This window comes from Canis lupus, chromosome 7 (assembly GCF_048164855.1).
Source record: "Canis lupus baileyi chromosome 7, mCanLup2.hap1, whole genome shotgun sequence".
Classification (NCBI taxonomy): domain Eukaryota; kingdom Metazoa; phylum Chordata; class Mammalia; order Carnivora; family Canidae; genus Canis; species Canis lupus.
In genome coordinates, this window is record NC_132844.1 from 9,853,473 (window position 1) to 9,878,480 (window position 25,008).

General features: G+C 41.2%; 1 protein-coding gene across 3 annotated transcripts in view; it reads right to left on the minus strand.

Annotated features, from left to right (window-relative positions):
- LOC140636573 (uncharacterized) overlaps positions 1-25,008 on the minus strand; it is a 139,278-nt gene that overhangs the window by 35,416 nt on the left and 78,854 nt on the right. For all 3 annotated transcript variants that reach the window (XR_012033772.1, XR_012033771.1, XM_072831938.1), the window contains one exon: positions 21,949-21,997. Coding sequence is in view for 1 of the 3 variants with exons in the window: in XM_072831938.1 (XP_072688039.1) it covers positions 21,949-21,997 (49 nt within the window). In the remaining 2 variants the exon portion in view is untranslated. The remainder of the gene's footprint in view (positions 1-21,948; positions 21,998-25,008) is intronic.

Sequence of the window (25,008 nt, forward strand, 5' to 3'; positions counted from 1 at the left end):
ACCCAGAAAAAGCTGTATAATACCAATTCTATTATAAATATTCTTAATCAGAACTTTCTCTGCTACAGAATTTTATTATATATCCTATTTGAAACCACTGGTACCAATCTTAATTATCATCATCCAGTGAAGGAATCAAACAATGATTAAATGAAGGGCTCTAGTTCCTATTTTATACATTAGATCACTCCCAATTTCATTGCTTTAATCTACAAGCAAAACCTCATAGAGTCATTAAATTTCTTAATTTAGTACTGAGCCCAATCAGTGTCCAACTCTTGATCTAACATTTTCCTGTGACTGGCATGGATAATAGTGTTCATAGTAAAAAATACCCCTCTATAGGCTATAACTCTGACACATGGAAGACACTATTGCTGGTTGTGACCATGTATGGTACTTGAAGATGCACTACTAAAAGTAGGTGGATATGGGATGCTGCTAGTAACAATACTACCAAACCCTTTAACAAACTACATAGCCTACATGAGAGCACCTAAATATATAAAGGAGAAATAAGCAGACCTAAACAGAGACATTAACAGCAGCAATACATAATAGGAGACTTTCATACCCCACTTACATCATTGGATGATCCAAATGAAAATAAGGAAAAATTGGCCTTAAATGACACATTAGACCAGATGGACTTAGTAGATATATGTAAAACATTCTATCAAAAGCAGAACATACATTCTTTTCAAATATACTATTCTTTTTCAAGTATACATCATATATGTTAGGTCACAAAACAGGTTTTGATACATTAAAAAAGATTAAAACCACATGAACCACCGTTTCAAACTATAATGGTATAAGACTGGGGGAGAAATTTTTTTTTTAAAAACCCTGGAAAACCCATAACTATGTGAATTTTAAACATGTCACTAAATAGCCAATAGGTACATGAAAAAAACAAAGAGGAAATTAAAAAAATACCTTGAGGGATAAAGAGTACACTTATCTTGGGCAGCCCAGGTGGCTCAGTGGTTTAGCACCGCCTTCAGTCCAGGGCCTGATCCTGGAGACCCAGGATTGAGTCCCGCGTCAGCCTCCCTGCATGGAGCCTGCTTCTCCCTCCGCCTGTATCTCTGTATCTCTGCCTCTCTCTCTCTCTCTGTCATAAATAAATGAATAAAATCTTTAAAAAAAAAAAAGAGTACATTTATCTTGATGAACACTATATATGGAACTGCTGAATCACTATATACTGTACACTTGAAACTAATATAACCTTGTATGTTATCTACACTGGAATTAAAATTTACAAATTAAAAAAAAATACCTTGAGACAGATGAAAATGAAAATACAACACACCAAAATCCATGGGGTACAGCAAAAGCAGTTCTAAGACAGAAGTTCATTGACAGAAACTCATAGTATAGCAATAGGGCTCTATCTTAAAAAAAACAAGACAAATCCCAACAATCTAACTTTACATCCAGAAGAGCAAGAAAAAGAACAAATGAAGCCCAAACTTGGTAGAAAGAAGGAAATAATAAAAATTAGAGCAGAAGGATACCTGAGTGGCACAGCTGGTTACGCTTCTTGTCAGGCTCTGCACTCAGCACAGAGTCTGCTCGAGATTCGCTCCCCCTGCCACTTTTTTTTTTTTTTTATAATTGAAGAAGATCTAAATAAATAGGAAGACATTCTGTCTTCACAGATCAGAAGTCTTTTTCTTTTTCTTTTTTTAAAGATCTTGTTTATGTATTCATGAGAGACACACACAGAGAGAGAGAGAGAGGCAGAGACACAGGCAGAAGGAGAAGCAGGCCCCATGCAGGGAGCCTGATATGGGACTCAATCCTGGGACCCCAAGATCACTCTCTGGGCCAAAGGCAAAATAAATCTTTTTTTAAAAAATCAGAGCAGAAAGAAATGAAAGAGACTGAAAACACAATAGAAAAAAAATCAAGGAAGCCAAGAACTGATTCTTGGAAAGATAAACAAAATTGAAAAATATTTAGCTAGACTAAGAAGGGGCTCAAACAAATGAAATCAGAAATGAAAGAGAAGTTACAACTTGTACCAAAGATATACAAAGGATCAAAAGAAACTACTATGGACAATTATATTCAACCTAGAAAAAAATGAATACATTCCTAGAAACACAGTCTTCTAAGATATGGAAGATACAGAATATCTGAATAGATCCTTTACTAGCAAGGAGATTGAATCAGTAATCAAAAACCTCCCAACAAAACTTCAGGACCGATGGCTTTCCTGATAAATTCAACCAAATACTCAAAAGATTTACTACCTATACTTCTCATACTACCCCCCAAAACTGAAGAGGTAGCAATGCTTACAAACTAATTTTACAAGGCCAGCATTACCCCAATAAAAAACCAGACACCACAAAAAAAAAAAAATTACAGGCCAGTATTCCTCATGAAAATAGATGTAAAAATCCTCAAAATATGAGTAAGCCAAATTCAACATTACATTATAAAGATCATGTATTATGATCAAGTGGGACTTATTCCAGGGACACCAGGATGGTTCAGTATCTGCAAGTCAATCAACATGATACACCACATTAACAAAATGAAAGAAAAGTCATGAGCAGCTCAATAGATGCAAAAAGAACATGTGACAAAATTCAATGTGCATTTATGATTTAAAAAAAACTATATCAACAAAATGGGTATAGAGGGAATGTACCTTAATATAAAGGCCATATATAACAGGCTTATATCATACTCAACAATGAAAAGCTGAAAGCTTTTCCTCTAAGAAAAGAAACAAGACAAGAATGCCCTCTCTTGCCACTTTTGTTAAACATAGTATTGGAAGTCCTGACTAGAGAAATTATTTAAGTAATAAAAAAGGCAGCCAAATTGAAAAGAAAGAAGGAAAACTTATTTGCAGATGACAAAATATTATATTGAGAAAACCCTAAAGATTCCACCCATTAAACCCATTAAAACTAATTAACAAATTTAGTAAAGTTACAAGGTACAAAAATCAATGTACAAAAATCTGTTATACTTCTATACACTAATAGTGCACTATCAGAAAGGGAAATTAAGTAGACAATCCCATTTACAATTGCATCAAAAAGAATAAGATACCTAGGAATAAGTTAAACCCAGAGGTAAAAGATGTGTACACTAAAAACTATAAGACATTTATGAGAGAAATTAAAGATGACACAAATAAATGGAAAGATATTCCATGCTTGTGGATTAGAAAACTTAATATTGTTAAAATCTCCATACTACCTAAAGAATCCAATACCCAAAGATTCAGTGCAATCCCTATCAAAATCTAATGGTATTTTTCACACACACAAAAATAGGACAATCTTAAAAGTTTATATGGAAGCACAAAGGACTCCAAAGAGCTAACACAATCTTGAAAAAAAAAAAAAAAGCTGGAAGTATCATGTGCTCTGAATTTAAAGTTATATTATAGGGACACTTGAGTGGCTCAGTGGTTGAGTGTCTGCCTTCAGCTCAGGGTGTGATCCTTGAGTTCCGGGATTGAATCCCTCATCGGGCTCCCTGCATGGAGCCTGCTTCTCCCTCTGCCTATGTCTCTGCCTCTCTCTCTCTGTGTCTCTCGTGAATAAAAAATAATAAAAAAAAATCTTTAGACAAACTTATATTATAAAGCTATAGTGATCAAAGTGGAATGGTACTAGCATAAAGACATAGATCAGTAGAACAGAACAGGGAGCTCAGAAATAAATCCACCATATGATACAGTAATTCCATTACTATGTCTTTTCCCAAAACAAAAACACTAATTTGAAAAGATACATGTATCCCTATGTCCAGCACAGCATTATTTACAATAACCAGTAATATATCTGATAAGTGGTTCGTATCCAAAATAGATAAAGAACTCATCTAACTCAATGACAAAAAAGAAATCTAATGGAAAATAGGCAGAGGGGGGCACCTGGGTGGCTCAGGCAGTTAAGTGTCTGCCTTTGGTTCAGGTCATGATCCCAGAGTCCTGAGATTGAGCCCCAAACCGGGCTCCCTACTCAGCGGGGAGTCTTCTCCCTCTGCCCCTTAACCCACTAGTGCATTTCTCTCTCTTTCTCTCTCTCTCTCTCTCAAAAAAAAAAATGAATAAATAAAGTCTTTTTAAAAATGGGCAGAGGATCTGAATAGACATTTTTTCCCAAAGAGAACATACAGGTGGCCCATGAGGTACATGAAAAGGTGCTCAACATCACTAATCACAGGGACATGCATGGAGACTGCAATTAATAATTTTGCATTATATATTTGAAAGTTGCTAAGAGAGATTTTAAAAGTTCTCATCACAAGAAAAAAATATACATTTATATGATGATGGGTGTTAACTAGGCTTGCTGTGGTAATAATTTTGCAATATATGCATACACTGAATCACGTACCCCTGAAGCTAATTTAGTGTTATATGGCAATTCCAATTCAAAAAATATTTAAAAAGACAAACAGAAAATATGATTTCAGGAATTAAGAAACTATGAAGAAACAGGAGGACAAGTGAAATAGTTCAGGACAAGGGATGCTATTTTAGTCAAGGAGGTTAGAGAGGATACTCCTTCAAGGAAGTATCATTTGAACCAAGACCTGAACATAGTGGGGAGGACTGGAGAGGGCAGGGCTGGGCGGTAGTTCATCCAGGGGAGGCCGTCCATCCTGAGCAGCGAGAACAGAGTCAGACCCAATAATATGGAAAACCGACTCCAGGAGAAGAGGAAAAATAAGTGGGAGGACCATTTAATGAGCAGGTGGTCTTAGCACCTTTAAGGAATTCTGAGGTTGGGGTAGTAGGAACCCACCATCACAAGAATAACACTGATCCGCTACCTACCTCATGGATGAACCTCAAAAACATTATGCTAAGTTAAAGAAGCCAGACACAAATGACCGTCTACTGTAGGATTCCATTGATATGAAATGCCAAAAAAAAAAAAGATCTATAATAACACAGAAGAATATAGATAAGAGGTTGCCTGGAGTTGGGGGTATATGGTATATGGGCATAAAGGATTTTATTAGGACAATGAAAATGTTCTAAAACTGGATTACAGTAATGGAGGCACAACTGAGTAAAGTTTTTACTTTTGCAAAAAAAAAAAAAAAGCCATTGAATTGCACACGTGAAATGGGTAAATGTTATGACGTGTAAATTATACTTCAACAAAGTCAAAACTGGGGTGCCTGCGTGGCTCAGTTGGTTGAGTGTCTGCCTTCGGCTCAGATCATGATCTTAGAGTCCTGGGATCAAGCCCTGCATCAGGGCTTCTTCCTCTCCCTCTGCCCTTCCTCCCCTACTTGTGCTCACTCTCAAATAAATAATAAAATCTTTAAAACAATAAATAAATAAAAACAAAGTCAAAATTAACTCTGGCAGCGAAATGAGGAGACACAAATGAATCTCTGGATAAGCAGCATCCAGGAATAGCCAGCTGGAGAATTGCAATGTCAAATAAAAGGCAGGTGACAGGGAACAATTGAGATTAAAGCTCGTTTATCGGGTTCGGGCCTGGAGGACCAGGAGGACTATGAGGACTATTTTGAGCAGTGGTCCTTAAATCAGAGGTCACCTCTCGGGGCACAGCTCTCCCTCTCCTGAGTCTGCTCCTTTAGACCAGACGGTTGATACCATGTCCTGCAAACAATGCCCTGGATCTGCTTCCCAGGCTTCCCAGGAGACACAAAGAGAAGGGGGGGGGGGGGTCCACTGAACACGGAGTAAACCACTGAGAAAGCTACCATTTTCTCTAGAGAAGTTGTCCTGGTGGCCATTTGTGGGATTAATGCCACATCACCCCAGGAACTGTGAACAAACTACCTTAATGGTAGCATGTGGGTTAGAAGGTGATTTACACTTTGAGTTGGCAACGAAGATATAATGCTGTTCTCTGGGTGCAAAATTGCAATGGCATTGGGATCAAAGCAAGAGCTTCCAGGGAGTCAATCTGAGGTTAACCTGAAAACAAGGTCAGCATCAAATCACAACCACTCTGAATTCTGGGGAAAATGATGGATGTTAACACAGGTAACTCCGAGTCACTTCTCCCAGGACATTCAGGCGTGGGCCCTGCAACTGGCCAGGCCCAGAGTACAAGGTTCCCTGCAACCCTAGCTCCTCGAAGTTGCACGTACCTGCACGGCTCCAGAAACACCAGGAACTCCCCAGCTCGCCACTGCTCTCGTCTTGCCTCAGAGTATAAATAAAATCCCCCCCTGGTTCATCCCAGATGGTGGTTAAAGGCAGGTCTTCTGAGAGGGAAAATAACTCTGGAGGGGCTTCATCTGTTGTTAACACCTGAAATTCTGAGCTGCTTTTGCTAGTTCCAAGGGACTAGCAAAGCTGCAAGGGATTAACAAGTGGGTTAAAGCGGGTTTCAGATTTACTTGGCATGGGAGAGAATAATCAGAATGGGGAGATATATCTAGGAAGAGATGATTCCAGAAGGGAAAGTAGAGAACAGATATTGCAGACAGTTTGCCTCTCTCACTCTTGCTCTCAGGCGTTCAGCCCCAGAGTGCAATCACATGGCCTCACCTGTCATGCGGGAGCCCTCCCACCCCCACCCCCCAGCAATCCCACAATCTCAAGAGCTTTGGCCTAGAGAAGTGATGAAGATAGTGGAAATTCAGAGGTTCGGCAGCCTCAACCAGTCCAAATTGGTGAAGAAGGAAAATTATTAGTTGCACGGGAACCAGAAGGAGTTCACATTGATTTTGCACCTTATACACGCATCGCTTCAAGCACCAGTGATTTCATCACAGAAGCATGTATCCCATTAGAAGGTATCTTTTACTAATCCCTTTTTTAATTGTGGCAAAAATGAATGTTCATAATTTAAGTTTGTAATTTAGGTATACAGAAAAATTGCTAAAACAGTACAGAGAGAACTCCTGTAGGCCCCCCCACTTTTGTTTTTTCTGTAGGCCCTTCGCTCAGGTTTCCCTAATTGTAACATCTTCCATGATAATAATTTTGATAATTATCAAAACCTGGAAACCACCACAGGCTACGGTACTATTAAATAACCTACGTACCCCATTCACATTTTGCCAGTTTTCCCACTAAGTGTCCTTTCTCTGCCCCAGGTCCGTTTTATTTGGTGGTCATGTCTCCTCAGTCTTCCACCTGTGACTGCCTCTTTTTTGGTCTTTCATTGCCCTTGACACATTTGAAGAGGACCGGCCAGTTATTTTGTAGAATGTCCTTCATTTTTAGTTTATCCGATGTTCTCTCATTACCAGAATGAGGTTATGCAGGTTGGGTAAGAATACACCGGATGTGATGTTGTGCCCTTCTCGTTGCGTCCCATCAGGGGGTACACGGTGTGCGTAAGACTTACTCCTGGTGACATCAATTTGGATCACTTGGCTAAGGTGAAGCCTGCCTGATTTCTGCACTGTAAAGTTACTTTTCCCTCTTGAAGTTTTCATTACAGTCTAATGATAGTTATTTTTTGCCTAAGTTAGATACATCATTTAAACACCACCTTTTGGAAAAGTACTTGAGACAAATTATAAGAAAACATGTATACAAATAAAATTATTGTGTGATCGATCTTAACGAGGAGTCCTTACCGTCTTGATTATTCCCTGAGCCTGGAAGAAGTATTGCTATTTCTTTGTAGAATCCAGTCATCACTAGGTGCTACCAAAGCCACTTCTTTTTTTAAGATTTTATTTATTTAGTCATGAGAGACACAAAAGAGAGACAGAGACATAGGCAGAGAGAGAAGCAGGCTCCATGCAGGGAGCCCGACGTGGGACTTGATCCCGGGACTCCAGGATCAGACTTTGGGCCGAAGGCAGGCACTCAACCACTGAGCCATCCAGGGATCCCCCCAAAGCCACCTTCTAATTACACTTCAGCCTCACCATGTTCCATGACCCATCCTCATGAATCCAAGTCTGGCTCCCCTCATAGTCTACCTATGAACTAATTCCAGAATAAGCTTTAAAAAGCAAGTGAGATTGGGTCACCTCTCACTTGGAGTCTTTAGTGGCTTCCCACTGCCTTTAGGAAGAGGTGATCTGTGCAGCAAAGCCTGGAATGAGCCCTCTGGATGAACTGGTGATAAAACGATCCCCTGAGTAGCTAATAAGCTAATCACGCAGCTGCAAATCAGAATCAACTGGGGAGCTTGTTAAAAATATAAATTTATGGAATCCTACCTGCATTGACTCTGACTCAGAAAAGGAACCTGGGATCTGCACTGTAACAAGCTTCTCAGGTGATTCGGGGCGGGGGAGGGCGGTCAGCTGAGGGATCAATGATGAACACACCAAAAGGATGTCAGCTCCAATGGCGAACTATGAGAAATTTTTTTCCTCTAATCTCCTAATTCATGGTGCTGTAATTCTCAACTCCTGTAAAGCTGTTGCAATCCTACGGTAATTTTTAAGTATACCTAAATTTATTTAAAATTAGATTAACTTGGGATCCCTGGGTGGCACAGCGGTTTAGCGCCTGCCTTTGGCCCAGGGCGTGATCCTGGAGACCCGAGATCGAATCCCACATCGGGCTCCCGGTGCATGGAGCCTGCTTCTCCCTCTGCCTGTGTCTCTGCCTCTCTCTCTCTCTCTCTCACTGTGTGCCTATCATTTAAAAAAAAAAATTAGATTAACTTAAAAAGAATCAGCTAAGTGAGAAGTCCTGGGATATTCTAACTTCTGCTGAATTTGCATATATTAGAAGGATGTTATAATTTTTCTTGAGAGAAGTGATCACATTTTATTTTCTAAGACTCATTAAATTTAACTCCCTAGTGGTGTGGGTATAATAACCCTTTTGGGATCACGATCTGAAGTCTTACTGTTCTATTTTAAAGATCCCAACTACTGCCAGCATCCAAGAAAAGCATTTGCCAGGCTCTGCTCCCCATCTTTTAAAACCCAGACCGGGCACTGTGCCTGGCCATGGAGTGCAGGAAATGCTCTGTGTCATGCGGGCACCCAAAGACAAACACAGCCAGTCTAGGGCTAACCATGTTGTCTTAGTCATCCCCAATATTTTCAAATCTAAATAAACGTTCAGCAATTTCAAAAACCCCAGCGAGGACTTATCTATGTCCAATTTACTCTACTTTTCTGGGGATCAAGACATTCCCGAACCACTACGTCTGACTTATGTAAGCCTTGGTAGAATTCCCAGCAGTAACCCTTGGCCCGTCTTTAAGCAAAATACATATTGCACCAATGACATTTAAAGTTCAAATTAAACATAGGATGTAAGTACCCATTTGGTCTCAATAGAATTAAAGGAGTGGCATTCAGCCTGCTTGTCACAGTTGACATGTGCCTCTGTCCACTTGCGGTCTTACATGTTTTACAGTTGAACTTACTGGGGAAACGCTGATGGGGGGAGATGGGGGGGCCATGGGTCAGTGTACTGGCCTGGGATAGGCTCTAACTACCCGGCGCCCTAAGCTCCCCTGACCTCAGGTCACTATGAGGAAGAGTGTATCCTGTTCAGGCCAAGCGCTCACTCCTTTGCCACCTCTTCCTTTGTTGGTTTTGTCTGCTGACAAATATATATGTATTGTTTTTAACTCTCAAGAAAAACTTGAAATGTAAAATATGACAAAATCCTGATGAGGCAATCAATGGTTTTTCTGCTTTGGTTAGCTGCTGAGAAAAACACAGGTATGGAGGAGATCTTTATCACAGGCTCTGACCATCGGCAAAACAGAGAAAAATGGAAAATGCGTCCTGGGTGGACATTCAACATTCTGCTATGTTTGACTATTTTCTCTTGAGTTTGGAGTATAAAATGTAAATCCAATAAGCTCCAAATAAGTGAGCCATAAAACAAACTGAGAGGGACGCCTGGGTTGCTCAATGATTGAGCGTCTTCAGGTCAGGTCATGATCCCAGGGTCCTGAGATCGAGTCCTTAGCATGTCTCATGAATAAATAAAATCTTTTAAAAAATAAAATCAACTGAGAGAACACATCAGGGGTTTCCCCCAAAGCTGCTCTCATCCTATATGGAGTTTTCCATTTGAGGTCACTGCAGCATTTTTATTAAAAGGCAATTGATTGAGTCATTACCACAGTACCAAGCCACATTGCATTTTATCTGCTTGGAGTGTGTATCTTGGAAGAATTCTGGGCACCTTTCAAAATGAAGCAAGACATCTATAAGTAGAAACCAGAAAATATAAAATATAAAAAGCTTCAACGGAGCAGAGAAAGTGATGCTCCCGCATGAACTGCTGGTGTTGAGTGCTGAATTTCGCCACGAGTCTGCTGGCCCTTGGAAAAATTGGGTAAATTACTCTCAATTTCTAGAGCCATAGCTTCTTCAGCCACAAAATAAAGCTACTATTTACCCCAAAGGGCTAATATATACCCCATGGATTCAATGCGTGAGAGACTTTCCTGAGGGCAGCTCTTCTATAGCTGGTCTCTCCCCTTCCTTCCAGGGGCCAGTCCTTGTTCACAGTAAAGATCTGGTCTGTGCCCTGCACTGGTGACCGGTGAGGCTCAACAGGCCCATCCACCTGCCCCCTGGGGGCAGCATTTTTTTTTAAGATTTTATTTATTTATTCATGAGAGACCCAAAGAGAGAGAGAGGCAGAGACACAGGCAGAGGGAGAAGCAGGCTCCACGGGGACTCGATCTCAGGACCCTGGGATGACGCCCTGAGCCAAAGGCAGACACAACCGCTGAGCCACCCAGGAGCCCCAACAGTATTGTGTCATCTGCCACCACACTCCAGCGGGCTGGCCGCCTGCCCTTACTCTGCAGCTTCGTCCTCCTGACCTCAGGCTCCAGGTGGTTCTCCCCAAGTCTCTGAATTTCTTCAGTGGGCCTCTTCGGGCCCGCTGGCCCCCTGCAAACTTCCGGCAGGCTGTGGAGATCTGGGGGCTGCCTCAGGCCCAGCTGTCATGACAACTTCTGAGATGAGCCTTGGTCGATGTACTGACCAGTATCCACCTGCCAATCTCCCAGGGACCAGGACGGTTCAGGACACACAACCCTTTGCTTTTGTCTCCACCAATTTATCGAGGCTTCTGGACATCAGCCCAAATTGGGGTGGTTGGGGCACCCGTGTTTCACCGCCTGCTTCCCCTCATTTTCTCTCCTCGTTCACACATGCCACCTACCCTGCCACATGCTGACTCCTCTCCATCCCTGCCTTTTATTATGATCTAGTCCGCAGGACAGCTCTTGACAGGTGCTAAAGAAATTCTCTCGCCACAAAGCTTGACTTTCAAAACAAATGCTTTTCTGCATACCCAGAAGTCCTCCTCTAGATGTCAAGGGCTGGACGTTGGATCTTTCTCTTTGCATCCCTGCTGTGACACTCCGGATCCTCCCTCAACACAACCCAGATACTTCGGGTCAGAAAATGCAAATCTGTACTTTATTTCAAAGAACATACACATTTTTCAGAATATCACACCTCTCCCTGTAAATTTCTGTCTCTGCCCCACATTTCTCCTCTCCTGATTAAACAGGACTAAAAAGTTCCCCTAAAGAGATGAGCTTAAACTGGGAACTTGGGGGGAAACGGGGAGAGGGGGGATGAAGTGAGACAGGCTTGTTTGCTTTGCCACATCAACTCCTGCCTTTTGGTCATGTGTCTATCCTCAGACGACTCACCAAAACCCGCAGTCTCCCTTCCCTTAAATACTTTTTCAAAACATGATGCATCCCCTGCTGTAAGAACTTGAGAACAGATTTTTCAAAACTCTCCCAGCTACAGAAAGGTCTTCTGCTACCCGAACGCTCCATGACCACCCCTGAAAGACTGACTCTCCACACTCTCAATCAGCACTTCTAGGAAGTTCCTTCTGCAGACATTCCACTCCTCCTGGGGCCAGTGCTGTAGGCAGGAGGCATGTGGGGATGAGTGAAGTCAGGGCCTGCTTGCCTGGAGTTTACAACCTAGTGAGGGCACAAGAGGAGAGCTGAGCAACTCCATGATTAGCTGTGAGACAATGGAAAACAAAATGCAACAGAAGCGCTAATGGTGGATCCTAAAGGATGCTTCTCACATGTCACCTCATAGAGGTAACCCTTGTCATGTGCTGGGAAATGCCCTCCGTTGCCTTACAGCCAGTACAGAAGCGGCCCCATGACACCGAGTTCTCCTGATGACCACTAATAAAACCACCTCAAGCCAACCATCATGGTTCAAGTCCATTGGCTTATGATCAAGAGCACCAACAAGGGCCTCGGACTGCCTGGCACTTCTCTACAGTAGGCTTTGTTAGAACCTATACAGCAGAGTACAGTGGCTCAGCTGCAGTTCTGGGTGATGTTCTAAGCTGCTGGCTGAGAGTAGAGATTTGGGAGGCCAGCCAAATTGCCCATCTGGCCCACCCATCTCTCCCAGGCCCGAGGCCCTTCACATCAGTTCCCACCTCTGTTGGAAGAGCTTAGGCAAGAGGTCTCCCATTTCCCAAACCTGGAAAGCCCTTGAAATGAATCATAAATATGGAAATACAGCAGTCTCTTGGGATCTCTGTTATAGGAAAGGGCTGGAAACACGATGTCTCACCTCCCCATTGGTGTCAGTGGCCCGGGAGTGTGTTTTTTCAGAAACATACATGGAAACCATTCCCAGAGACCCTGCAAGGGGAGAAAACCCATTATCGCCCAAAACGAACACCACCAAACACTGCTACCATGAGTAGGAACAAGAGATTTGGACTCACATAAATGCACACATAATTAATTTTTACCCTTGTGAATGTGCCATCAAGGTTTTCTTTTCTTCTCTCTCTGTTATTCTCTCTCTCATTCTCTCTTTTTTTTTTTTTTGGTATTGTGTTTGTGTACATGTACTGCAGTTCTAGGTCGAAGCCTCCTGGGAAATCTATTCATCATATTTCAGGAATCTGGGCATGTGAGCTCAGAGATTTGGCCTTCAACATCTCTCAAATGATTCTCTTCATGTTAACTGTGATTCACCAGTCATCCTGAGTCCCTACAGTGGGTATGTGGAGGGTATGGTTGCTTTTGTGCCAGGAATCTTGAGATCACATTCTTCATCCCCAGGGTCTTCATCCAGATGGAAGGCAGAGAGAGGTGTACAGAGCAGAGAAGGAAGCGCATGATAAAACAAGAGCTGGCGAGGATTCACCATGAAGGAAAATAGGGAGACTATTCAAAACCAGAAACCACAGACACTACTAATAAACACTGGACCCAGGAATTGCTGTGCGTTTGGCAAATTCAGAATAAATCCTCTGAAGAAGGAGATAAGGGAGTCAAGAACTAGAAAAGGCACCATTGGTGGGAAGCTCATAAATATAATGGGAAAGAAATCAAGCAAATGTGAAGAAGCAACCCAAACATTTATTAGGAAAATGTTGCTAGGAACTCAAATTAAAATAGGTCCACTTAAATAAACACCTAAGGGTCTCTTACTTCACAGCATGTGCCTGGAGCTGGCAAAACCCTATCAAGATGACCAGGGTAAAACTCTGGTCCTGGAATGTGGCTAATGTACTTTACAGTGCGATAATCTGACAGCAGGAGTAATATGCTGAGGGAGCTGGTGCTCAGCCCGACGTCTAAAAACGGTTAGTCAAGGGGCCAGGTACGAGAGGGTTGGCTGACTCTGTACAGTGAAGGGGATGCTGATTCTGGCCATTTTATGTCTCCATGTAAATGAAAAAAATGATGTGCCATTTTGGATCTTACTTAACCTAGAGGATCTGAAGCAAGAGTTAACAAAGCAAAATGTAAAACCACAAAAGAAAGTGGAAAAATGGGAGTTTCCTGAAGATGTATGCATGGGAGCTGGGCCAGTGAATACTCTTGCTACATTATTTAATATTTTGTTTTGTTTTGTTTTGTTTTGTTTTATTTTATTTTATTTTATTTTATTATTTTATGTCACATACTTTAATAAAATGTAGGGGGGATATCTGTGACACAGAAATTCAGTAGAAAGAATAAAATCTAAGCGGCAAATGTGAACCTTAAGGGAAGGAAGCAGGATAAAACTTAAGCAGTTTCTTGGTATCAACTTTCTGAGTGTTATGGCTTCTAGAAACAAAGCATGGACATCTGATGGATAGGACACTTTGTCACCAGCTATATGATATAAAGACAAAGACTCAACAACACATTTCTTGACTCTACCATCAGAGGAAGTGGGGCATTGTTTATATACGGTTTCTTCTTGGTTTAATATATGTGTTTAGGGCAGAAGATGACAAGATCTGGGTGTCAAGAATCAACCACCACTCCCCCCTCCCCCCCACACAATGATGGAGCTGGAGAGATACAACAAAATGGAGAAGTTTACAATCCAGAAAGGCATGCCCTGGAAAAGGTCATGTTAAGGAAATAAAATAGAGCATCATAAAGGCCAGGGGTCTGAGGACAAATAGGAAAATCTTATCCCACGGCAGAGAAAACAGACTGAGAAAATAGAGAAGGAGTTGAAACAATCCTTAGGCTGTGTGTGTTGCCTGTCTAGACCTTAGAGTCACAGCTATAAAATTAGTAAGTTCGATTAGATAATTTCTGAGGTCAGATTCAGCTTGAAAATTCAGCTTGAAATTTCATGACTAAATGATATGCAGGGACCAGCAGAATGCAGAAGAATTAGGCCAAAACAGAGTTATCCCATGAAATACCTTCTATGACAAGCTACATTAGGGATCCCTGGGTGGCGCAGCGGTTTGGCGCCTGCCTTTAACCCAGGGTGCGATCCTGGAGACCGGGGATCAAATCCCGTGTCGGGCTCCCGGTGCACGGAGCCTGCTTCTCCCTCTGCCTATGTCTCTGCCCCCCCACCCCTCTCTCTCTGTGTGTGACTATCATAAATAAATAAAAAAAAAAAAATCAAGAAAAAGCCCCTGCTCCAAGGTAGGGTTTGAGCAAACCTTGGAGCAGTGTGGGATCGATGCAACAAAGACTTTTTGGAGTTGGTTCTCCGGCAGCAGGAGGAGGAGGCTACCAACAACAAGAAAAGATCGATGGACTAGAGAGAAAGTATAAGGAAAACCAAACGCTTTTGACCTTCTATTTACAATGAGTTCGCACTTAATATCTTTTAAATTTTCATTGGTTTTGGGGGGGTAGAAGAAGAAATCCAAAGTTATAAATTAAAAAAAAAAGAAGTTGTAAGCACAACTTTAAAGTATTTCACAAATACACAGCAGTTCCTATTTTTGGCATCTAACAGTTCAGTGGGAACACAGGCTCTCTGAGTTGCCAGTACACTCAGCACTTACTTGGGGACATTTGAACACGTGCTACAAAAGCAGCAGTTGACAACCACAATCATAGGTGGGCTCTTAAAACGACTAATAATAAAAATCTTTATTGAGGGAGGGCCAAACTACACTAAATGCAAAGGAACAAGTTGAAGGTACTTCTAGAGCTTAAATTCTTGGTATCTTAGGTCATCATTAGTAGGAATGTTAGCACAAGTTTATGAATGGTCTTAGGTAAGCTCTGAGAAATCTCTTGTGCTTTCAGCCAAGCTCTTTGAAATCTCTTGTGCTTTCATCCAGACCACAGAGCAAGAGAGAATGCATTTCAAAACAAATAAATGATATAATGTTATCATTAAACATCCTCCATATTGGAGAGCTCTAACACTTGCATTCGCATGCCAATTTTCTGGGATGTTTTCTATATTTAGTTGTCTTTCTGATGCTTCCATATCCCCTCCTATCATCTTTGCCAAGGATCATCAGTAAGAATATAATGGAAGTTTCCTTGCATTAAAAAAAGAGTCTACACTGCTAGGCTCAATCGGCTGTCAACGATTATACGCAGCTGCACCAAGCCAAGAAGTAGCCTAAATGTTTAATGAAGCAGGAAAGTCATTCTTCAGTTGTAATGCAGACCCACTGGATGGTCTGAAAAGATCACCTCTGTTTGTTTTAGACTGGGAATAGATTGCTGAATATTTAATGAGTGCCACAGTATTTTGCTCTGTGAAGGGCCAAGCAAGGGTCAGGTTATGGCTGCCTGCTGCTCCCTGCAATTTCCGATTCCCTCGGGTTTATTAAAAGTGGGAGAAATCAAGGTCAAAACCAAGACCATCTTCAGCACATCCTTTGCAGTGCTGTATCTGTGGAGAGAAAAATGGGAGGTCACATGCCTGTCCTAGGGAAGTAGTGTTAAGAATTAGGAGCAATCTTTCAGGAAAACCAAAGTGTAGGTCTGGCATTTATTGCCCTTATTCACAAAAGTGGGGAAGAACAACAGTGTTAGGAAAGAGAAGCAATCAAAACTCCTTGTGATTATGCTGGGAAAGAGATCTTACATCCAGCTGGCTCCATTACTTATTTGTGGTATTATCTACCCTCTGCTATCTGAATAATTCTAGTCCAAGAAAAAAAAAAAAGTACTTTTGTGAGCAATTTAATCATAGTCAGATTCAATCTTTAACTGATTTAGAATCTGTTGCAATAATGTGGGTAAGAGTCGATAGTGGTTTGGACAAGGATAATAGGAGTAGAAGTGGAACCAAGAGGCATTTGCTAGTTGACCTGACACAGAATACAAATTAAAAAAATAAAAAAAGCCGGGGTGCCTGGGTGGCTCAGTTGGTTAAATGTCTGACTCTTGAGTCAGCTCAGGTAGTGATCTTGGGGTTGTGGGATCGAATCTCGAGTCAAGGCCTGGGTCAGGCTCCACAGTCGGTGGGGAGTCTGCTTGGGATTTTCTCTCTCCTTCTCCTTTTGCCCCTCCCCGCCAAAATAAATAAATAAAATCTTAAAAAAAAAAAAAAAAAACAACATGGGGCTCAGTTGGTTAAGCATCTGTCTTTGGCTCAGGTCATAAACTTGGGGTCCTGGGATCCTGCCCCATGTCAGGCTCCCTGCTCAGTGGGGAGTCTGCTTCCCTCTCTCATTTTGCCCCTCCCCCTACTCATGCTCTCTCTCCCTCTCTCTCAAATAAATAAGTAATCTTTAAAATTTTTTGAAAACAGGGGCATCTGGGTGGCTCAGTCGGTTAAGCTTCTGCCTTCAGCCCAGGTCATGATCCCAGGATCCTGGGATTGAGCCCCACATCGGGCTCTCTGCTCAGCAGGGAGTCTGCTTCTCCCTCTCCTTCTCTTGCTTGTACTCTCTGGCTCTCTCTCTCAATTAAATAAATATATAAAATCTTTTAAAAATTTTTTTAATTAACTTAAAAAAAACGGCATCAAGGATGACTCTAAGGAAAATAAAGAGTATAGTTTTAAACAATGTTAAATTTGAAATGCCCTTTACACAACCAAACCTAGATGTCTACTAGATAGATGGATATACTGAGCTGTCATTCTGAGCCAAAATATTTGGGATTCACTACTATAGTAATGGAATATAATTAAATCAAATCACCTGGGTAATGTAGATGGAGACTAGAAGAGCTGTGAATACTGAGCCCTGAGGCACTCCAACATTTAGAGGTCAGGAAGTTGAAAGGAACTCTCAAAGGAGAGTGAGGAGGAGCCCTAGTATGTAGGAAGACACGTTTGAAAAAGAAAGTAATGATGTGTCAAATGCTCCTGGTGGGTTAAAAAATGTGAACTGAGAATTAGCTATTGGATTTGGGAACATGGAAGTCATCAGTGACTTTGATAAGCATCTCTGAAGAGTGGTCAAGAAAAAAGCCTGAATGGAGTGGGCTCAGGAGAGGAGAAAGTAAGTGGAGAATGTGAGGTATAAAAGGATGTTGCACAAATGGAGGGGGAGACTTTATACGGGAGCATGGACAGTCATCCACTGTCACAGAAGGGAAGCACGGTGAAGGTACACAGAGGAGCAGATTAGTAGATTTAATGGAGGTATTTTGAAGTCACTCTTGAATTGCTTCTATTTTATAGGGTTTTTATATTTTTCAGGAAGTGGATTGTATCATGTAGAAATGTAGAATATTTTTGGCTCGAAAAAGCAAATATCCAACCAAAGAGTGGCTTAAATAATGGGATCATTATAAGAAATTCCAAGGTAGACAGTCCAGGGTTTTTTCAGTAATTTAGGAATGACTCAGAGGATCTAGACTCTTACAAAATTTCCATTTGTAGTCCTCAGTGTATTGACTACATTCTCCAACTGGTCCCTTCATGATTGCAGGATGGCTGTTCCCGCCATAACGGTATCTTACTAAGAAGGGTGACATAGATGAGGAATAAAAGCATGGCTCCTCAGCTGTCTCTTATTTCCAGGCAGGTGTTCTTTCCATCCAGCAGACTTCCTCTCAGTAGAGAGGTAGATAGATCTGTCAAAGTGAGTATCTGGTATTCCCAATGCATTAGCGGGAAAGTCTGAAGATTTGCCTTTGGGTTGAGTATCAATATTACCAGCCCCAAGAGTAGAGATACTGATTAATTTTAGGCAAATTTAACAAGTTTAAAATTTAAGGATAACTACTAAAAAATAGAAATAAAGTGAATAACTTCCTTATTTTGGATTTCAATAAAGGACAATTTAGGAAACAGACTCACAAAAGCAAAGTGATTTGTCCAAGGCCAAGGAGCTAAGACAGAAAATTAGCACTCACAGATCTGGATGCCTAATCTAGAACTCTTTCTGCAAAAATTGCAAGTCCTTTGATTCATTGTTAGTAGAGATATACCCAATGGTTTTATTACTACCATTAAGTCACTAGTCTTACACACAGAGAGACACCCATACACACATACACGCACACTCCCAATCTCCTGATTGTCACAAAGCATTTATTTTACATTTCAGGATCAATGATGGGGTTATATTATTCTATCGGTACTCCTTCACATCTTCTTTAGATCCAAACTATGCATTCACATTGTAAGTATTTAACTAGGAGTAATGAAATAGTCAACGCCCAAGCACTATTCAGCTTCCTTATTTTCCATCATTTTGTCTTCTATATCACTGACTTACTCTTCTGTCTCGTTCATTCTCGTTTTTATAGCCTCCTTTTGGGACTGCACCTTGCTAATGGCATTTTTTTTTTACTTTGGCCTGACTACATTTTAGTTCTTTAATTTCTACAGAGAGGGACTCTCTAGTGTCTTCTACGCTTTTTTCCAAGCCCCGCTATTATCTTTATAAATGTTTTAAATTCTAGTTCAGATATCTTCATTATATCTGTATTGATTAAATCTCTGGCAGTGAGTACTACCTCCTGTAGTAGTTTTTGGGTAAATTTTGGGGTAAATTTCTTTTGGGGTGAATTTCTCCATCTCATCATTTTATGCAGAAAAGAAGAAAGAAAAAAAACACCATAACAACAATAACATCAGGGGAAAAAAACTCAAAAAAAAAAAAAAAAGAAAGAAAAGGAAAACAAGAAACAAAACAAAGCAAAACAAAAAAAACTAGATCCTGGTGTATTTTGATCTGCTTTTTAAAAGAAATTAAAATAAGGAAGAAAGAAAAACGTATGCATCTACCAAAACTTAAATATATACAAAAATAAAACGACATAAAATACAATGAAAGGCAACAAAAAATAAAGCATATGTATATATAAAATGTATATTTTAAAGAAATGTTTTAAAAAGAATGAAAAAGGAGTTGAAAAATAAGAAAACAACTGAAAAAAATAATACCCGACGACTAAAGAATAAAAACACAACAAATGCTATATACCGTTTTCCCCATGAGCCGAAGCTCTGCTGCCCTCTATGATCCATAAATTTGGTGCAATCCAGTTGTTCCTTCTGGTCTTCTGGGGGAAAGGCCTCTTGCACTCATTCTCAGGGGTCTTTGCCGGGGGGGCAGAATTGCAACCACCTTGTCAGGGGGCCGGCTTCAGTATAAGTGGCTCCAGGTTGCACCATGTGACACTGTTTTTCTCCCTGAAGGCTTTCAGCACTGGACAGGAGGAACATGGTGGCACTCCAGCCTCTAGCCCTGGAGCTGAAAGTCTGCACCCCCCACTCTTCAGTGAGCCCTCACAGAAAAGCAATCACTCTTGTCTCCCTAGTTTCCCTCCAAACTCTATGTTCACCCTGCCTGTGACCAAGCATGTTCATCTCAGGCCCTTGACCCCTTTGGAGTCTCCAAACATTATGGACTCCTGCACCATGGCCCATGCTGCAGGGAGGGGGGCTTGGTCCACTTCTGCCTTTTGCTGGACCCCGGCCTGGAGACCAGTCGCCCAGTTGTGTAGCAGTGCACAGTTTATGACAACACCACACAGAAAGCTGGTGCCTAGACTCGCTGTTTGCAGCTGACTTCACCCTCTGATGCCTGGGAACACTGCCACACCCAGGTACCCCCATTCTTCTTGTGACTCCGTGGATCCCTGAGACATTGGATTTTAGAAGGGCTCCCCCCATTAGCTGATAAAAGCATCTCACTCTGTCTGAACTATTTGTACAAACAAGGTGGGTTATGACAAACCTATATTTTCCTTCTGGGAGTCTGGATTTGGGTGTCACCAGGCAGAGGGTGTCCTCAGGAAAAACCCTCGATGTTGAGTCTCTGATGAGCCTTCCTGGTTGGCAACATTCACACTGTTGTCATAATGCACTGTTGGGAGGATGAGGGTCATGCTATGGCCCCACTGGGATGGGACCCCGGAAATCCTGCACCTGGATTTGCCCCATGCACTTTTCCCCTTTGCTGATTGTGTTTGGTGTCCTTTCACTGCAGTAAATCAGAGTCATGAGTCCCAACTATGAGCTGAATCCTGTGAGTCATGATAGCCATTCTTCCAGTTCAGATGCTGTAATTTGTCCTTACTTTTCTAATCAAAGTGATTCTGGTCCACATCCATCATTCACCAAGGCTGATATATACTGTCATCATTTTCAAGGTTCCTTGCTCTCCCTAGAATTATGGGAGAGCCCTGCAAGAAGCCCTCAGTCTGTGGCTGCTATTTCACTATTGCTTCCTGTCCTGTGGCTCAGGCACTCTCGGGTGGTGTCCCTTTCAGTGGCACTTCCTGCTGTCCACAAGCCGAGATTCGGACCTTCTACTCCACGCCTTCACAGCTCCTGTGTCACAGTTCAGACAACTCCAGAACAATATAGTTTCCTAGAGAGTCCATCCCAGCCCCTTCCTTTCTCCCTCTTTCAGACAATTAGCTGAAATCCTTGCTCCTCAGAGTCTGGTTCCCAGTTCCTAATACCTTCATTTCTTCCAGAAGCTGTGGATCCCAGAGCACCAGAGCAAAGACCTAATATCTAATATATGGGAGTGATGCTGTGTGTGTGTGTGTGTGTGTGTGTGTGTGTGTGTGTGCATGTGTGTTAAGAAAGCAGAGGGAGGGAATAAAAGGGGTAAAAGAAAAACTATTTCCCAGTTCGCAACACATTTGACACCAAACATGTGAGATGTTTACCCACACCCACCAATTTTTCAACTTTCTGGACACTAACTGGGCACCTGAAAATTCAGTTCTAACACTAACTGCCAAAACTTAGCCTCAGGCCCTCCATGTTGAGGGCTCAGGCCTACAAGGGTGCCACCACTTCAGATGCCACTCACAAATCCTGGGCCTCCAGACTTCTGACTGACTTGGCTACCAATCAGAGGTTCGCACAATCTCCTCCTCAGACTAGGTAATTTGATATCCAAGGCTCACAGAAATTAGGGAAACATTTTACTCAGTATTGCTGGTTTATTATAAAGGATTGGCAGGTAAACAGCCAAAAGAAGAGGTACACAGAACAAGGTCCAGAGGAATCCTGAGCATAGCAGCTTCTCTTCCTGTGAGGTTGGGATGTGTCAACCTCTCAGCACATGGATGTGTTCACTGACTTGGAAGGTCTTTGAACCCCATCATTTAGAATTTTAATGGAGGCTTCACGATGTAAACACGATTGATGAAATTATTGGCTATTGGTGATTAATTGCTCTCTAGCTCCTCCTAGAGGTCAGGGGGTAGGGGTGAAGGTTCTAACCCTCTACTGGCATGGCTGGCTCTTCCAACAACCACCCCTCGTCCTCAAAGAGTCATCTCTTAGCATAAACTCAGGTATGGCTGAAAAGGACTTTTATTATTATTATTATTATTATTATTATTATTATTATTATTATTATTAAAACAAAGATGGTCCTCTTACCCTTATCGCCCAGGAGATTCCAAGGACTTCGGGAATTCTGTGCCAGGAACTGGGGACAAAGAGCAAGTATATAATTCTTATTATATCACAGCATCAGGGGACAGCAAGTGGGAATTAATCCTTTATAGTTAAATCTTCTACAACAGTGTGAATAAAGCATAAAAGTAATATATCAATAGGTTATCCTGCTACAAAAATAGTAAACTTGACTTTTATTAAGGAGCATTCTGACCAAAGTCATTTACTTATTAATATCAGTCAGCAATTTTTCTTCCATATCATCTCTCTGCTGCTAGCAGACAATTCGCTGTTACTCAACCTTTCTCTAATATATAATCTCGGCAGGACATCTCCGGTCTATTTTTTTGTTTATAACATCCACATACAACCTCCAACAACAATTCATGTCTGAGAAGAGAGATTTCTAACTGAAACAACTATTAGGATAGCAGCATTAAGATTAATTCTGAAAGACTAACAACCATAGATAATAACCACAAAGGCATATTTGACTTAGATATACTTAACTTTGACATCCCAATTCCTGTTGAGAGCCTGGGCAAAAGGATTCACATTTCTCTACATCACTTCAAAAAAGCCAAGAAGAGGTGTCCCTGCTATCTCACACACAATACAAATCCTGTGGATCCATGCCCAGACGCCCCTTATAGGGCAACCTGAGAGCACTGCACTTTAATTCCCAGTCTGGGTCCAAGGTAGATCCACTTTGTGCCAAAGTTTTCTCTGTAAACATCACTGCTGAAGCTTCTGGAGTAGGTATGATTCTCCAACAAAAGGGGTTTCTTGAAATAATGGCGGATTTCAGGCCATGAAAATTCAAGAGAAACAGGAAGTGTCTTTCAGTGCCAACAAGGGGAAGTACTCAAAAAAATGAATAAAGATTTGAAAGACAGGGCATGTTGAAGGGACTCAAGAGTGAATCTGAAAGAACTCTCAATGGACAAAGCTGGAACAATATGACAGTGAGATAAATAACATAGCACTGGATTATGCCCAAAATACAACAAATACCCATGGTTCCACACTGACATAAATAAATGATTGGAGAAATGAATATAGGAGATCCAACAATTCTCCCTTACAGAGGAAAGAAGATAATGTATGTAGATACTCCACCCTCAAGTAGGTGAAGCTTAATCCTCTCCCCCCACCCCCACTCCTCCAACTCCCACCTTGAGATGCTTCCAAAAGACAGACCATGGCAAGGGGGGAGAAGTAACTTGATAGTGGGGCAGTCTAGCAAACACTACCCTAGCTAGATGATCAAGGTTAGCATCACCCACGATGAGCCAAATTCATCATGTGTACTCTTTGATATAATGTGATAAGAATGACACTTTTTCTCTCTAGTATCTCTCAGAAACCCTAACCCCTTTCTAGTTATGAGAAAACACAGACAAACCAAAAATTGAGGGACAATCAATAAAATACCTGACCAGTACTCTTCAAAACGATCAAGGTCATGATAAACAAAGAAAGACTAAGGAAGTGTCACAGACCAGGGATTAAGGAGACATGACAACTATATGCAATGGGACATCTTGGACAGGAGCGTGGCCCAGAAAAGGGATGGTAATGGGAAAGCTAGTAAAATCTCAATAAAACCTGTAGCTGTGTTAATAGTATTCCAATGTTAAGTTCTTAGTTTGACAAATAGATCCCAGATTATGAAAGATGACATTAGGGGAAGCTAACGAAGAATATAGAGGAACCCCTTGTTCTAAATTTGCAATTTCCTATAAATCAAGAATTGCTACAAAATAAAAAAGCTTTAAATATAAATGAACATATAAATAAATGTATTTAACATATTTATATATTTAATATCTAATAAAGATATTTTTTATATATTTAATATGGTTGATATACTTATATATAACTTATATTACTGTATAATGATTTATTCAAAGTTCTGATGGGACAACATATAATTATAAGATAATAAATAAGTTAAATAAACATACACTTAATAAGTATATATTGATTAAATATATATATATTCAAATCTACACATTATGTCCTGGACACTGACTCGAGCACGTAAAAGCATCCTCTCCATCCTGGTGTTTCTATTTTATGTATCCTGAAATTGCTTTGCCTGGAAGCTGAAACCTGAATTCTTAAAATCAAACAGAAGGAGTAGATATAGAAAAGAGCTTTTTTCTTCATGAACTAAAATGAGTATATAGAAGTACTTTCAACCCCATGGGTAGAGCCTATAATGCCCCAGGACAGATGAGCAAATAAGAATTACAGGTCTGTGTCGAGAAGGCTTCATCTTAGGCTTTTATAATTAACAGCTTGCTTCGGTGCCATAATTCAGCATAAAAGAAGCCACAAAGGAACCAGCAGTCTCTGCCATTAAGAATTGCCAGTGAATGTGTTATCTGCAGTTATTAACACTTTTCAATTGTGATCTTTGGTAATTACTTCTATACCCCAACATCATCTTCGGTTTTCACTTCAATTCTTTCTTATTTTTTAGACAGTGGGGTGGGGGGTGCAGAGGGAGAGAACCTTAAGCAGGCTCCACACCCGGCACAGAGCCCATCGCGGAGCTGGAGCTCAAGACCCTGAGATCATGACCTGAGCCGAAATCAGGAGCTGGATGCTTAACCAGCTGAGCCACCCAGGTGCCCCTTCACTTCAATTCTTTCTAAAGTGCTTTATGTAACCCATAGGATATTTGGATTAATTTTACCTGCAAAATCGAATTTTAAAAACTACCATTTAAAAAACATCTGGGCCATTTTCCCAACTAACACCTACTGGAGCACAACAAAATTCCCTCTTTTACATGAGATTTAAAAATTTGAACATGTCAATAACCAATTTTATACCGTACATTTGTAATGTGCTTTTATATACCTAAATTCATCCTTACCATAACCCTTTCCTGGAGGTAGGACCAACACTAGTAGGGTGAAAAGTCAGGCAAGCTGGCTCACGTCACACTGGGATCTCAGGGGCAGAGGAGCAAGAGACAGGAAGAAGCTATAGTGGGAGGGGCTGGAGGTGGGAGGATTGGCGCTTTTACAG